Genomic DNA, 16,780 nt, shown 5'->3' with positions numbered 1-16,780 from the left:
ATGTGTTTCAGGATGATTCACATGTCGATGTTGATGTGCAGACAAAGGAAGGACCTTTGAAATGGATTGGTAAGAAATTGTTAGAGTTCTTATCCAATTAAGGTTGCATATCTTTTGAAAATGCATTATATCAAGTCACATCTATTTGCATTTCTTTGTTAATGAGATGCAAGTTGTAGGATTTTACCAAGAAGGTGAATGGAAAAGTTGAGTAGGAGACTCACTTTATTGCTGCAACATTATATTCATTTCAGCTTCGAAAGTACAGTGTGCTTAAGTGAAAGTTGAAGGATCAAATGCATGCATAAGCATGATACGCATGAACACAGGGATGTTAATGATTTCTTTGTAATTAAACATGTATGTGTGATTAACTTGAAGGGTTGATTACTTTGTTGTAAACATGCATGTAATGTTAATGTTGACCTGGAAAAAGTTGGATAGGAGACTCACTTTATTGCTGCAACATTATATTTATTTCAGCTTCGAAAGTACAGTGTGCTTAGGTGAAAGTTGAAGGATGAAATGCATGCATAAGCATGATATGCATGAACACAGGGATGTTGATGGTTTCCTTGTGTTTGAACATGTATGTGTAATTAACTTGAAATGTTGATTGCTTTGTTTAAACATGCATGTAATATTGACTTGGGAAAAGTTGATTTGGTCTCCAAGATGGAGATAATGATAAAGTGTTTCATCTTTTGAAAAAGAGTCCTAAAGGTATTTTTCGACATGCTTGACTTGAAGGATCAATTGTTTTAAAGGCATGTTTTGTTGACTTGTTATCTAGTCAATCATTTATATGCAGATGTAAATACATGGAGGTGTTCACAAGATGTGAAATCTGTTTCTTTTGTTGAAGCAGAAGTTTAAGCCATCCAGTTGTTGTCTGCAATCCTGTTGTTGTTAGCAGTTTGTCAAACAGGTACAAATGAAAATTTTTAAGCAGATGTAACTTCACATTGGTTTGAGCCACCTTGGATCAATGATTAAGGCAGAGAAGTTCAAACTACCTTCTGTGACCTTCTCAGTAGGAGTTCTGCAGGAAGTCAAGGAGGAAGACAGTTCTTCCCAGGAGGACCAGCACATCCAGGAAGGAAAGTGGTCAAAGGCTTTGGTTCAGAGGCGCTATGCAAGGCAAGTGTATGGAGGTTGAAAGAAGAGGGTAATGCACTCTCATCTACTGTTCAGATCAGTATATCAGACTTTTGGGGACCAAAAGTTATTTTAGTGGGAAGGTGTGATCCAAAATGGATCTAGAATAGACTTCTAAGTCTAAAAATGTTCCTCACAGAAGAAAATGAAAGTCAAGGATTTCTCTTGGAAATAGTCCCATTGCATAGATCTCGTCATTCTGAATCTACTGCAATTTGAATGGGCTAAAATGGACTTCGGATGAAGATATTATCGCAGAAAGAAGATTGCCCATTGTCCTTTAAAAAGGGGGCAAATTCTTAGAAAAATGGCATAAAAGGCTCTTTAAGGAAAAATCGCATCGAAGCTTTAAAAGGAGGACTTAGAACAAAGGCAGAAGGCCTCCCCAAATTAGCGATCTCCAATATATCGGGTCGGCACAGTCCATGGTATACGGAAATAACCCCCGGGCCGTTACATATGCGATATGTCGAAGCGATATTTCATGAAGTGATATCGACCGTTGGATCGAGGAGTCAGCTCAACGGTCAGGATCTGATCGGAGTGATTGGCGATCAGCGATCAATGATCCCCGATACAAAGGGCCAATGCACATTGCGACTTGCGATTGCGATATTTTGATAAAGGGCGGACCCGATGGGAATTATAAGAGCGAATGCATAAAATTTAAAATCCGGTTTATTCAAATTTTCTTTGTATTTCCCGTATATTGAGGTTTTGACCTCCCACCTAAGCGATTGCAATATGTCGATAGAAAGCGGACCTGATGGGAATTATGGACGTGATTTCATAGTATTTGAAATCTGGAAATTTGGATTTTCAATGTATTCCCATGTATTGGGTTTTTTGGCCAATACGCCATGCGATTGCGATTTGCAATGGAATGGCGGACCCATAGGTTTGTAGATGCGGTTGCATTCTATTTGAAGTCCGGATTTTGCACCCGATAGTGTATTTTTGGTATATTTTTGTGTATTGGAATTTTGTTCCATTTTCAGGTTTTCGCCTGAAGGAAGGCCCCGATTCCTTTGTAATTGTCCCTGATCATTGTGCCACACTGCAAGCGGGCGTTTTGTAACAATGATGCGTTTGTAACGCGCAAAGCCACAGAGCCAGAAGCCAGAGGGCCAGTCGAAGAGACATAGGAATGATTACACACAAAGAAAAGGACAGGAAGTCGTAGAGCTGGAAGGATGCCTCACAAAAGCCAGAGAGCACAATTGACAGAGGCAGAGTTTTTGGAATCGCTTGGAGGTCAAGCAAAAACTAGAGAGCTTAGAGAAGCCGGAGCGAAGAGCCAGAGCCAGAGCCGAAGAGCCAGAGCCAGAGCCAGAGCCAAGAGAACAACAAAGAGATCAAATGATCAAGTTGTTGCTGGTGTCCAAAGTGTGTTGAAAACAGAATGAGGAGATCCAGAGATAGTAAGAGAATTCTAAGGGAGTCAGAGAAGCCAAAAGCTCAAGAAGCTCAGAGCACTAACTGAAGGAGTCAAGTCTAGATAAGCCTAGATCTGTCTGCAGAGTGAGAACAGCCAGCAGGTTAAGATGGTATTCTAAACCCATAGGTTCAGTTGTAAACCAATGGAGTTGAGCGTGGAGCTTGTAAAAGAAAGATTACCATAATCCCAAAGAGCCTAGTCGAGTTGATTAGAGCTCAAGGAGCTTAGCTCAAAATATTAGGGTGAACTCCATATTATATTGTTGTCTTATGTGTTTGGTTATTTTCTGCTTTATTTACTGCTATATGTATTTTATATCAGTTTAAACAAATGAATTTAAGGCACATGATCAGTTAAGGACAAACACAAGCATACACCTCTTTCAAGCACTTTTAATTCCGCAATTGGTTAATCATAAGCTAGATCTTGGAAATTAATAAGCTTTAGAGTGGGAGAGGTTCTTGTAAGCTGACAAGAAGCCTTTAGTGCCCCATTTCAGATCACCGCGTGCCCTTGGTCGGATAACGATCGAACAGGAGATCCACGTGATATCGTGCGAAGGCCGTCGAATCTGGCAAGGTAGATCTACGATGGGGAATGGACCGAGCAAGTTGTTGAGCAGGTGTGCGATAGCCGTCGAATCAACTGAGACAAATTGACAACGGGGATTTAAAGGGCGAAAATTCAAACGCAAAAAAGAATTTGAGCGGTGATTGGTCAGTGTTGCTGTGTAAATCGATTTACCAGCAAAAACTGTTTAAACATTAATTTAACAGCTTCTACTCAATCGTTTCGTGCTAAAGGGGAATGACATGGGAATGTGAGTGAGGTCTGATGACAGAAAGAGAGTGAATCACGCTGATGACTATTAAAGGGGCAAAGTGATAATGAACTGAGTGATTGTGTTTAAACGACAGACCCTTTGTGAAAACCAAAACCCTGTGTTTTTGGGGTTGCTGCAGGGTTTCTTCCTCACATCATGGTCCCAGAGGGACGAGGTGAGGTCGAGAAACATGTGAGCAACCTTGTGGATCCTTCCTTTGCCAACCTACTGATCAAATGCAAGCATAAATGGAAGCAAACTGAATCACAACTACTATGCTCTGCACAACTGTAATGAAACTGCACTATTCAAGCAAATGAACGGACAACAGGAAGCTACTTAAGTCAATGATCAAGAAAGCCATAAATCTGTGCTGAACCATTATAATGAAAATGCATCTATTTAACCAAATGAACAATCAAACCATGCATCTATGCTACTGCTGCAATGGAAGTGAACTACTTAAGTAAATGAATAGAAAACATGAATCTATATTGTTGTTGTAATGAGAATGCATCTGATTAAGAAAATGAACAAAAAGCAGGAAGCTATGCTACTTAACAATACAATAAAGAGGAGCTTTGGCTGCTAGGGTTGGGCCCTAACCCAAGAGCTTCAACCCTCTGAGTTAACTCAGTGCTGGCTCAAATCGAAACTCATCTTCATTATAAAAGAACACTGTGTTACATCAAACTGTTACAAGTCTGCACTTGACTATTGGTGACTGACTAGCTGACTAATGACTGGCTAACTAACTAAAAAAAACTGAGGTCCTAAGCCTCTCTATTTATACATCTGAAGTCTCAACTACTTCCCTCAAAATTAGGGAGGTACATCTCCCAACTTAATGGTAACTTGTCCTTTCACTTTTAGTAGCTCGGTTGCCCTCTAGTAGGGAGGTTGTTTGTACTTCCACTTGCTTGGCTGTCTTTTAGTACTCTTGATTTGGTTTGTACTTTTAGCTGATGGAGGGATATTCGAATGGATGGACAATAAATGAGGAGGATTTACCTCTCGTAGTTCCTCTCCCTTGTCCCATCTGAGTTTTTACCAAGGTATTTTACCATAGTTCCTTGCGTTTACCTTTTATTCATGCATTACATACACATTAGACCACAAAGCAAAATATCCAACTCTAACTCAACCCATAAGCAAAATATAATCAAAAATATGCAATAAGTTGTGAGAATAGTTGGTTTGACTAAGCTAGGAGGTGAATTAAGGCCAATTAAGGCCCATGTAATTACTCAATGATGAGACTCATCAACAGTACATCTTGAACTCGCATCAACAGACCTGAGTCCATCCTGAATGGCACGACAGTTGATCCACTAATTTCTTTTCGACTCTTGTCACCCACCATCATGTGCAACTTCGTGTCCACTCAATTAGAGCCTCGAACACATCACGCGAACCTGTCATATGCTTCGACACACCATTGTCCATGTGCCATGCAATGTCGTCAATGGAACCCTCAAAGAAAATAGATACTAGATAAAAATATTCACCCTCCAATCTTCTTGAGAGGTCATCTAGCTCAGTAGAAGAGGCGATACCTACTACTTCCTTCCCCTTCTTCTTCTCATTCTCCCTACTTCTACTTTGGACACTTCGTTGAATAATGACCATACTCACCACAGCTGAAACACTTCAACTTACTCAAGGCCTTCGGTTTTCCCTTCATCCTCCCTGCAAGAGCCATGTTATCATCAGAAGACTTATTCTTTTGGTGAAGGTCCTCGTCCAGTGACTCCTTAATGAAGTCATCACACAACCTGTTCTAGTCTGGAAGCTTCTCTCAAGCGATGATGTCTTTGATGAATGGCTGCCACTCCTCAGTAAACCTCTTCAAAATAATCCTCACCATCTCAGAATCTGTAACAGTCTCACCGATGGCAGCGATTTCATCTTGAACCTAAGGAAATCTTATCAGATACAACAGTATTGCGTCTCCATCCATCATCTTGGTCATCTTCAATTGATCCCTCAATTCCAACAGTTAGATCTCGTTCTTATTCTGGAACAGATCTCGAAGAGATTTCCACATCTCATGGACAGTGTTCTTCCCGAACAGATGAGGTATCAAGTGATCTTTGACAGCATTTAGGATGATCAACTTCACCTTCGTATCCAACTCTTCATACACTTCTTGATCCTAAGGGTCAGTCGATTTCTTGATCTCCTTGTCGAAAAAATTCCAGATCTTGTTTACCATCAAGACCAACTTGATCATTTCTTGCCAAGGGATATAGTTGGGAAACCCATCCAATCTATCCTCGAATCATAGACCAATCGAAAACTTTTCCATTGTTATTAGTCCTTCAACAACAATGGAACCAACTCCCTCTTGATATGTACTCGTTGTGCACACTCGGATTCATTAGCCCTTCAAAGTTGCTCTAATACCATGTTGAATTTCCACAACACTCAAGAATCTAGGTTTGGTATTAGAATATTTGATGCATATACACACAAATGTCACAACAATACTACTTTCCACAATGAAATAAACTCAACAGTAAATCAACTAGTGCACAATAGACAATTTTTCACTTTTTCAACTCAACTTCGTTATATTAACAATCTTTAATACAACAGATTAGGGCTCTCGTACGAGAGATAATGGCCCTCATACAATTTGCTTTTATACAAGACAACTAGGGCTATGTATCAATAACTATGATAACAAAATTGCCTTGAACAAGATACAACTGACCTACTCTTGTAAGTGCACATCCACAGTCCTTTTAGTCCAGGTACCTTGAACAATTTTGTTGGTCCTTTTTCTTCCCAATATGTAGCTCCTCAATTTACCTCTATTAGTGAACTCTACTCCTTTAGGCCACTGAACTTGGCTCTAAACAGTCTACCCTCTAGCTACTCCTTTGTCCTTCAAGGTCACCAGCACACAGGATCTTTGATTGGTTGTTCACAACTCTGTTTGTGAACAATTCTTTGGTCTACCCACTTATGCCTTCTTTTGTTGCTACAATGATGGAAAGTCTAGGGAAATGAAGGTTGCCCACTCTCACTGAAGAATACCTTTGAAACTTCACTGAACTAGGGCTTGTAATATAACCAACTTGGTTTCCCTACTTCCTTCAAGGATCAGCTCCTTAGGCTCATTTATTTATGCCACTCCTACCAAACTTATAGTCCTTCACAAATGTTGGACTTAGGGCACAATAGACACCTACTAACTGCCCTCCAAACAGTACTTAATATGCGCAACTAGATTTGTCCCAAATTGGACCTCGACACCTAGCATCCACCAATCATAAAGGAGACAAACACATACCTTTCCAAGATGTTACCAACTTCCCTGAAAACTCCACAGATCTGAGCACATTAATGAGGTAATATTTCCTCTGGTTAGGGCTCTTGTACCTGCCCTAACTCAGACTATTCAGCCTCCTCAAAACTAGTGTAACCTACTCCCAATTCTCTGCACAGGTTCCTCAACTAGTGTGGCTTCCCTCCAACATTCTCCCTAAACCTTCGACCCTCCAAAAATAGGGCTTTCAACCCTCTACAATCTACTATAACAGAGCTTGGCACTCCTCAAGAACCAAACTTTTGTGGCCTTAGATTACATAGAGATATACAACCAAACATGCCCATATTTCTCCTTACTAGGCTCGACTAGCCTCCTTCCTACCTTGGTTGATCAAATCACAAGAATAAGACACTGACTCGGCCTCTAGTTCACTTCATATTGCTCCTGTAGAATGTGGATGCCTCAGATTGTTCTCTTCATTTGATGAGATGCACTTGTGTTGATAGCAAATGAGGTCTCACTCCATTCTATTTATATGTTTCTTTAGGCTCAACTACCAGCGCTTGTGAGGCATCTCTTTAAGCCAAGCCGACTTGATATTCTTGTCAATTTAGCCCACTAACATACAAACAAAATTATTTTCTCCCATTTGACAAATTCTCCCTTGGTTGTCTTAGTAGCGCCTTGCTCCATTAAGGGTGCCACACTTTCTACAAGGGTCAAACCTCCAAAAGTCATCTTGGTTTTGTGCCCATCACTTTGGGTGCAAAACCCCCCTATTGGGTACTTGGCCCACAAATGGCTTTTGTGGTGCCAACTCACAAAAGCCCAATACCCAAGGCTGTGGAGAACCTCCCAAGCTACAAAACTCAACATGAACCTCCTCTTTGAACCATAGAATCTACTTTTAATACAAAATGACAATCAGTGTAGATCCACTAATTGTGGATCTAAATCCTATATCTAAAAAATATCCAAATAATAAAATGGTTACAATATCTCTTGGAAATAGCTACAACAAATTTCTATTCTATACAAATACATAATAATTCTAACTAAATACTAATTCTCCTAATTATTTTAAACAATTAAAATAAATTCAAGAAACACACTTCCTATAGTAAATGAAATTTCACCATCATGGTCAATGCTTCTGCATCATATGGACTTCAACAAACACATTTTTTTTGTTTGCAGATACAAGATGGAAGTTGTAGATAAATTAAAATGAAAGCAAATGACCATAGCAAAGGTCAAAAAGTTGAAGTTAAAAATGGGACCAATTCAGATGAGGGATGTAGCAACTGGCAACAGATGTATTCTAATGGATGGTTACCTTTTTATATGGGCTTCAACAAACACATTTTTTATGTTTGCAAGTATAAGCTGAAATTGTAGATAAATGAAAATGAAAGTAAAAGACCATAGAAGAGGTCAAAAAATTGAAGTTAAAGATGGGACCAGTGCAGATGACAATTGAAGATAAAAAATTCACAAATACTCTTTAAGGGTGATTATGATGGAATACCTCCTACTTGTGAATAATATTTAATATTTAGTATAAAATGAAATATATAATGAAGTAAACCAAGCATAAAAGTCTACTTGTGATTGAGAGATCGAGGCAAATAAGTGAAAATAGGGATGGAGAGTTAATGAGAGAATCATGGAGATATTGTGGAGGAAGTTGAGGAATTGGTTTCAACCAAAAATCTAATTTTTTCATAGTTGTTACAATACAAACTACACACGAGAAATTGGTTTTATAATATATTTCCCCCTTTGGGAATTTCTCAGTTTCTTGAATATTATTCCTTGTGTCTCTTGCTTCATTGATTGGCTATTAAAGTCAACATATTTTGCAGATGAATAGGAAAAAAGAAGTCATCCTCCAAAACAATTGCACTAACCTAGCATGTACTTTGACATTTTCACTCTCATTTTGTACAACTTTTTGGATTTCCTAATATAAATGTTATTTGGTATTGACATCATATTTTGGCTCACTAGAACTTTTAATTGACTTAATAGAAAGAAACAAACATGCTAATGTATAATGAAACATGAATGATTTGACTTCCAACTTTTTTCAAAAAGCATATATGGAAGCATTCCTACTTGTTTTTTTACATCAACTATTTGATCCTTGACCACAAAGGGAAGTATTAGACCATCAAATTTGGTAGTTGATTGTTAATATAATGGGATATTTGACACATGAAGGGCTCACCTTCAACCCTTTATATTTAGAATAGCCACGCATCATTGGTGTGTCATAAAAGAGATTCAATTCACGATGAGTCCCATCAGCCAAGATGGTCACTAGAAGATGCATATTACAATTTGTGGAATAAGGTGGCTCTCCATTTTCATCTACCATTTGTATGTAGTATCATGCTTCCTAATAAGAACTTGCCACATTTTCGAACTAGCAAAATATCTTACGCATCCAAAGTTAAACCTAAATCGATATTCTGCAAAATTCAATATATAGTTATTCAAATGCACAGGCAAAAACATTATAAATTTAATCAAATAATCAAAATATCATTAAAATTTAGACTTATTGCAAATGGCAAAGAATAATTTGATAAACTTGGAAGGATATGAAATATATTGGAACCTAGAGAAATGGCCATTCAATATTATCTCATTTTTTCTTTTTCTTCATGTTTGAGCAAAAACCATAAAAAATGACTCTGCATTTAAAAAAAAAAAAACTTTTGGAAATCATGCAACATTCTAACTTCACACATATTTTTAAAGGTCATTTTCAAGTAACCAGAGTGCCTAATTAACCCTTATTGCATTAGTGCGTGTGTATATATATATATACCTCTAACCAAACCGCCTTATTAACCCTTATTTCATTAGTGTGTGTGTGTATATACTGCCTAATTAACCCTTATTGCATAAAAGTGTGTATATATACACACATATATATATATATACACACTAACAATAAGTCTTCATGAAAAAAACATGCCTAAAGATATTTCATGCCTAAAGATCTAATTGCAAAGGTTTACAGCTCTATTTTCATTGTACAATCTCTATATTTAAGACAAGATAGCACACTAGTACACTTCCATCTGTCAGGTGCACTATGAGCCAGAGTTATTGAAAAGAAAAAACACGTGCAATTACCATTAAAGCACCAAATTAAAATGAAAAAATGAACAAGTGTTCTATTTTCTAAAAGTCAGTTATGACCAAAAAATAATCATCTTTATCTCATTATTTTATTTTGAATTGGCAAGGAATTATCATAGCCCACATACAAATTTGCGAAAAATAATGTAAAATATATAGCATTGTTCTATTTAATTCAAACTTACCCCAATTCAAAAGTTTAATAAAAAGATTTGTTCTTTTTATTACTATTTACTATAAATTTACAAGAAAATAAGTGTTTGATGATGTGAAACTAAGTTTTATTGTTGCTTCTCTTTTGTTTTATGTCACTGAAAATAAGTGTTTGATGATGTGAAACTAAGTTTTATTGTTGCTTCTCTTTTGTTTTATATCACTGTTTTATGTCATTGCAACCTCTACATTGGAGTATATTGGCGTGTATTCACTCTACTATTTGACAATGAGACTTTTTTTTGGCAATGAATATTTATTAGTTGTATTTTTATATGGGGCTTTGAGTACCTATTGCATTGGGACCACTTAAACTCAAACACTGTTGTTATCATTTTTTTTTAAGATTTTATGGATTGTGGTGCACATTCTATAATAACAATGCACTGATGTTTCTCTTATTTATGTTCAAAAAACAAATATTGAATTTAATGGTGTGTAATATACAAAATTAACGCCGAAGGCAAAATATAGTATTAAGCACCAATTTGATATTGGATTTTAAAAAACATTACCAAGTATGTACAATGCATAATAATGATACGCCAAATTGGTTTTTAAAAAACATACACATTACCAAGTATGTACAATGCATAATAATGATACGCCAATGCTTATGTCAAGGTCATAAATATTCTGTGTTGAACACAAAATCTAACCCAACCTCATACAAAATCCAACAACATACAAAGACTCCCTTTTTCCATATAAAAAACTTATATAATGAACACAAAATCTAACCCAACCTCTTACAAAATTTAACAACAATGGCAACAACATTCAAAGACTCCTTTTCTCAATATCCCTCAAAAACTTTTATATAAGTTATAGTGATCAAAGTTGAATATGTCAAACTAATTGCAAAAGATAAACTAGTTGCAAAATGTTCAAAGTTGAATATGTCAAACTAATTGCAAAAGATAAAGATGTGATTGTTTACCTAAGCCAACTATTGAATACATTCCTTAATTTGCAGTCATTTGTAGCCAATTTTCACCACATTCCCTTGAGTTATGCCACGTTAGTGTACTGATCTCAAAACTCACATGTGGCAAACCCTCCACATTTCATCTTTCCCCAAGTCCCCATAAACAAAAGCAGTGTCGAACATATTTTAATTTCACTAACATTTCTTAATTTGCAATAATTTGTAGCCAATTTTCGCCACATTCCCTTGAGTTGCCACGTTAGTGTACTGATCTCAAAACTCAAATGTGGCAAACCCTCCACATTTCATCTTTCCACAAGTCCCCAAAAACAAAAGCAAAGGTGTCAAACATATTTTAATTCACTGTCAGTGAAATTTGATTGTTGAATTATTCAATAATCATTAGTGGAGTGATAAGGAGTTAAGAGGGGGAAAAGAAGCTAAGGTATTACAAGGAGTTGATCAACCTCACTCTTGCTAACCAGAATTATCTTTTTGTCTTGACAAGCGCTAAGAAGAAAATAAGCAAAGATAAAAACTAATTCCCATGAGCTTCGAAGTGAAAGCAGAAGTTGGTTTATTCCCAAAATACCTTGGGTCGAAAGAACCTGCCTCCTCTGCGATACTAAGAGAGTCGAAGATGAAAAAATTTTCTTTTCGATTGTCTGGCCCTTACTCATATCCATTCTGCTTTTCAAAACATTTTCCACACTACCAACCTTCTTGACTTGTTAAGTCAGCAAAACTACAATGACCTTGAAACGATTCTCTCCCTTCTTTTTTATCACAGGAATAAAATATTAACTAATCTCAACTAATCGTTCATTTCTTAAGGTCCGGTATACCAACTTTCTTGACTTGTTAAGTCAGCAAAACTACAGTGTCCTCGGAATGCTTCTCTCCCTTCTTTTTTATCACAGAAATAAATGTTACAGTTAAAACACTACAACAAAATGACCAAAATCTACACTAATCTTAATGTTTAATGCAATTCAAGAAAGTGAAAGTTAATAATGGCACCCCTATGTCCGCTGGTAAATATATGGAAAGTGCACCATGCAAGAAGCATTCCCTAACACCCTCGCCCAATCTGCTCAGTGTCACAAATATGAACACCCGCACCAAATCTGCTCAGTGTCACAAATATGAACATCCCACCCTAGGATGTGTTCAAAGTCCTAACAAAAGGTAAAGATGTGTGAGAACCCATCCTCAGTGATCTAGAAGTCTTCAAAGTCCGAACAAGGTAATGATGGGCGAGAGCTCATCCTCACTGATCCAGAGCAGTCCAAACAAGGCAACGATGCATGGAAACCCATCCTCACTGATCCAGAGTAATAGTGAAAAGTCGTGGAAGCTAGGAGACCACCAGAACGACAAATACATCCCTCTGCCAAACAACCCTGATCCTTCCTTCTACCATGATGACAATCTTCTTGGTGCGGCCTCGCTGGCCCTTATGTTACTTGCTACTTGCCTTTTGGCAGTTTTGTCAGCCTATCAGCCAATGTCACTAGTTTACACTGGTTTTACTAGTTCTCTAGACTGCTGGGTGATTTTGAACTTCATGACCATGGCGATCACTAAATGTGACTGACATTGTGTGGCAGTCACTAAATGCCCTGAACGTTTTAATAGTTTAAAGGTTATATTTGTGCACGCGCTAAAGACAACAGTGCCCATTCGGACTCAAATACAAAAGTTAAAATATTTAAGCAATCAGAAAAAATCAGATAATCGCTGCAATGTTATCCTTCGATTGTCATAAATCGATAAAGACAAACTATTTAAGTAATCAGACAAATCAGATAATCGCTGCAATGTTATCCTTTGATTGCCATAAATTGATACAATCCGCAATATCCACCCGCTTCATAAGAGTCCAAATCTACTTGCAGACTAATTGAATTGGCTTGATTTCCAAAAGAATTCAACTGAGAAAAGGTCATTGAAATATGCCATCCTAACCAGTCAATTTGCAATACAAGAATCAGCTGTACATTATTCGTACAAGTTAGACTACTTTTGAATTGGTTAGATTTCCACAAGAATCTACAGAAAAACGGCATGAAAATATGCCATCCTAACCTGTCAAATTGAGATACAAGATTCACCTGTACATTATTTGTACATGTCATACCATTTCACAAGTAGTGTAAATATTATAAAATCCTTTCAAAATTCACTGTATGCTGCTGCTAAATTTTTACAAAAATACAGCACCAAGCCACAAACTGCTCTAGCAAAAGAAATTAACACATTATTTCCTCATCCTAATGTCCAAAGGGCTCAGGTACCTCTCACTGGTGTGTTATTTTTCACTTCTTGACCTCCTCATACTCTGCTTCAGGTGTTTGGTCCCCTCCAGGAGTTCCAGAGGAGCCAGATGACCCGCCAGATTGTTGCTGCAGATGCTGGCCTATTTTCATGGATGCTTTAGTCGCTGCTTCAATGTTGGCCAATATCTTATCTGTGTCCTCACCCTCAATGGCCTTCTTCAGGTCAGCTACTGCTGATTCTATTTCATTTACTATATTTGCCGGCAGTTTATCCTTGTACTCATTCAAACTTTTTTCCACTGAATATATGGTGTTGTCTGCCTGGTTCTTTGCCTCAATCAATTTCTTTCTCTCTTGATCTTTTTGAGAATACATCTCCGCTTCTTTAACCATATTCTGTATATCAGCCTCTGAAAGTCCTCCGGAAGGGTGAATGGTAATAGCCTGTTCCTTACCAGTGGCCTTATCACGTGCAGATACATTCACTATGCCATTCGCATCAATATCAAAGGTAACTTCTATTTGGGGAACACCGCGTGGTGCTGGAGGAATGCCAACAAGGTCAAACTGGCCAAGAATCTTGTTGTCAGCCGCCATTTCACGTTCTCCTTGAAGTACTTTAATTCCAACCTGTGTCTGACCGTCAGCTGCAGTGGAGAACACTTGACTCTTCTTGGTTGGTATAGTTGTATTCCTAGTGATAAGCTTGGTAGCTACTCCACCAAGAGTTTCTATTCCAAGAGATAATGGATTGACATCAAGTAGGAGTAACTCCTTTACATCACCCTTAAGAATGCCACCCTGTATGGCAGCACCCATTGCTACTGCCTCGTCAGGATTAACACCTTTGCTTGGTTCCTTACCAAACAATTCAGCAACTAATTGTTGAACCTTAGGCACCCTAGTCATTCCTCCCACCAATAATACTTCATCTAACTCCCTAGGAGTCACACCAGCATCCTTCATACAATCCTTACAAGGTTGCCTTGTTCTTTCAATCAAATGATTCACAAGCATTTCAAATTTCGACCGAGTCAACTGAATATTTAAATGTTTTGCACCAGAGGCATCTGATGTGATGAAAGGCAGATTAATATCTGTCGAGGTGGTTGAAGAAAGCTCAATCTTAGCTTTCTCAGCTGCTTCTCGCAACCTCTGCACAGCAAGCCTATCTTTCGATAAATCAATGCCTTCATTTTTTTTGAACTCATCGACTAAATACTGCAATAATGTATTATCAAAATCCTCACCACCCAAGAAAGTATCACCATTTGTAGCCTTTACCTGCAAGACAGTAGAAAGACTTGAAAAAAGAGACAGGTAATAACAAGTTTGGGACCAAAAGCAGCATGTGACAATTGAACTACTGCAAAATCTTTCATCGTATCTATCTGATTACCTCAAACACACCATTTGATATTTCAAGGATAGAAATGTCAAATGTTCCTCCCCCGAGATCAAAAACAGCCACCAAACCTTCCTTATTGTTCATCCCGTATGACAGAGCAGCAGCAGTAGGTTCGTTGATTATTCTTTTCAATTCCATGCCAGCAATTCTTCCTGCGTCTTTTGTTGCCTGCCTTTGTGCATCATTGAAATACGCTGGAACAGTTATAACAGCATTTGCAACACTCCTCCCAAGATAAGATTCTGCAGTTTCTTTCATTTTTCCTAAAACAAATGCACCAATTTGACTGGGCGAATACTGCTGTCCATTTGCTTCAACCCAAGCATCACCATTTGGAGCTCTAATAATTTTATATGGAACCATTTTCATCTCCTTCTGTGTTTGTGGGTCATCAAATTTTCTTCCTATCAAACGCTTGGTTCCAAAGACTGTATTAGTTGGGTTTGTCACTGCTTGACGCTTTGCAGGGGTGCCTACGAGTAGCTCTCCTTTCTGATTGAAGGCCACCACTGATGGTGTTGTACGAGAGCCTTCTGAATTTTCAATAACTTTTGGATTCTAAACAAGAGTAAAAGATGACTCACTGGTTAGAAATAACTAAGCCACAGGCATTCTTTCATAGCTTCATTTATACTACATTAAAATTATTCAATCCCATGAAACTGCAGATTTGCAAGTGTACCCCATGCCTAGCTATATTTTTTGAAATATTAACAGATTTTAAGTAGAATAAAGAAAAGAAAACTGGCCTTCCCCTCCATGACTGCTACACACGAGTTTGTGGTGCCAAGATCAATTCCAATGACATCACTTCCAGCTCCCTTCGAACTGTGGGAAACAAAAATGACAAATTAGTACAGATGACGAAGTTTGTTCTGCTGAATGCATCTATCACATGGAAGAAGAGTATGTTTAATGGCTAGATAATGAGAATACAATTTTCCCTTTTATATGGAAGCAGTTAATACTAAATCACAGATAGCCAAAGTCCATTGGCTCTAAACTAGTAATCATTGTTGCTCAAAATCAATTTAAAGCTTAACTTGATATTCTTCAAATCCGAATTCCAACTTGAACATCGTCAATACCCTGAACCTAGAGGGAAGCTTTGTTTCTTCCCATGTTTGCCCGTGAAAATGATGATGACAACTTATCACAATGTCCCTAAACATAGCTGCAGCCTGCATGGTTCATTTCATGAACCTTCTGACATTCAAAGTTCAGGGTTTGCAGAATATGGCAACCCAGCCATTTCAGCGCCCTTTGTAGGTGAAAAAAAACAGTACACTGATTAAACCATCCAGCAGCATCAGAATCCAGGTCTCTTACAATTAGCTTTGCTCTTGCATACATAAATATTTTCTATTTCTTTCAGGGAGGGGTAGTGTTAAAAGATACAGCTCCTATAGTTTCCCATATGCAAATATTAAGGCTCCTAGATTTCTGGTCTGCTTTTAATATAACTCCCTGCACAAGAAGCTTAACAAGGATATTTTCAACTTGAAAAAGAATTTGCTTATCCAATTTTGTGTTGATTGTCCCCCCAGATAGTCTTCAATATTGGTGAAATGCGGGATTAAAGAAAACTGGGACAATGATGAAACAGATTATTAGGATCCTTCTCAAGGCCTATTTTTGTGTTATGTTTGAAAATAAACTGGATCTTTCATCAAGGACATTGATTTTGAGGTACATTTGTTTACAATCCAAAAGCAATTTTCAGAAATTTCATAACAGAATTTGAAAGTTTCTGTTTCATCCCATTTAAGTTACATTGTAGATTTCCCAATGCAGCTTCGGAATTTTTCGCTGAGAAGTGTATCTCCATTGATAAAAGTTTTAGGTATGGAGCAACTGAAAACTTAGTGCATCTCCATTGGTAAAAGTTTTAGTGTTAATTTTAGGTATGTTCTATGCTTAGAGCAATTTATTTCAATTTTCACAGTTAGCTCAATATCTTTTCCAGATTAGCAATCACATCAGCATTAAAGTAAACTGCACATAGAACATAAACATAAATCGCAGAAGACAAGCCAAGACAAGAGGACACAAGATGTGGCGCTAGCCAAGGACAAACCCCAATGTGGGGAAACCCTTGATCAA

The 16,780-nt window shown here is 37.6% G+C and overlaps 1 protein-coding gene across 1 annotated transcript in view; it reads right to left on the bottom strand.

The window, feature by feature from the left end:
• Window positions 1-13,043: 13,043 nt before the first annotated feature.
• LOC149164257 (heat shock 70 kDa protein, mitochondrial-like) overlaps window positions 13,044-16,780 on the bottom strand; it is a 62,856-nt gene continuing 59,119 nt past the window's right edge. Inside the window, exons 3-5 of the mRNA XM_089432006.1 lie at window positions 15,427-15,505; window positions 14,669-15,235; window positions 13,044-14,553 (exon numbers count right to left, since the gene is read on the bottom strand). Of these exons, the coding sequence (XP_089288132.1) occupies window positions 13,309-14,553; window positions 14,669-15,235; window positions 15,427-15,505 (1,891 nt within the window). The 3' untranslated portion in view covers window positions 13,044-13,308. The remainder of the gene's footprint in view (window positions 14,554-14,668; window positions 15,236-15,426; window positions 15,506-16,780) is intronic.

This window comes from Pinus tabuliformis, chromosome 5_1 (genome assembly GCF_031772625.1).
Source record: "Pinus tabuliformis cultivar Carrire ecotype Pingquan chromosome 5_1, CPIR1, whole genome shotgun sequence".
NCBI classification, from domain to species: Eukaryota; Viridiplantae; Streptophyta; class Pinopsida; order Pinales; family Pinaceae; genus Pinus; species Pinus tabuliformis.
Note: the sequence above shows the minus strand (reverse complement) of the source record. Positions and strands in the feature narration are given on the sequence as shown.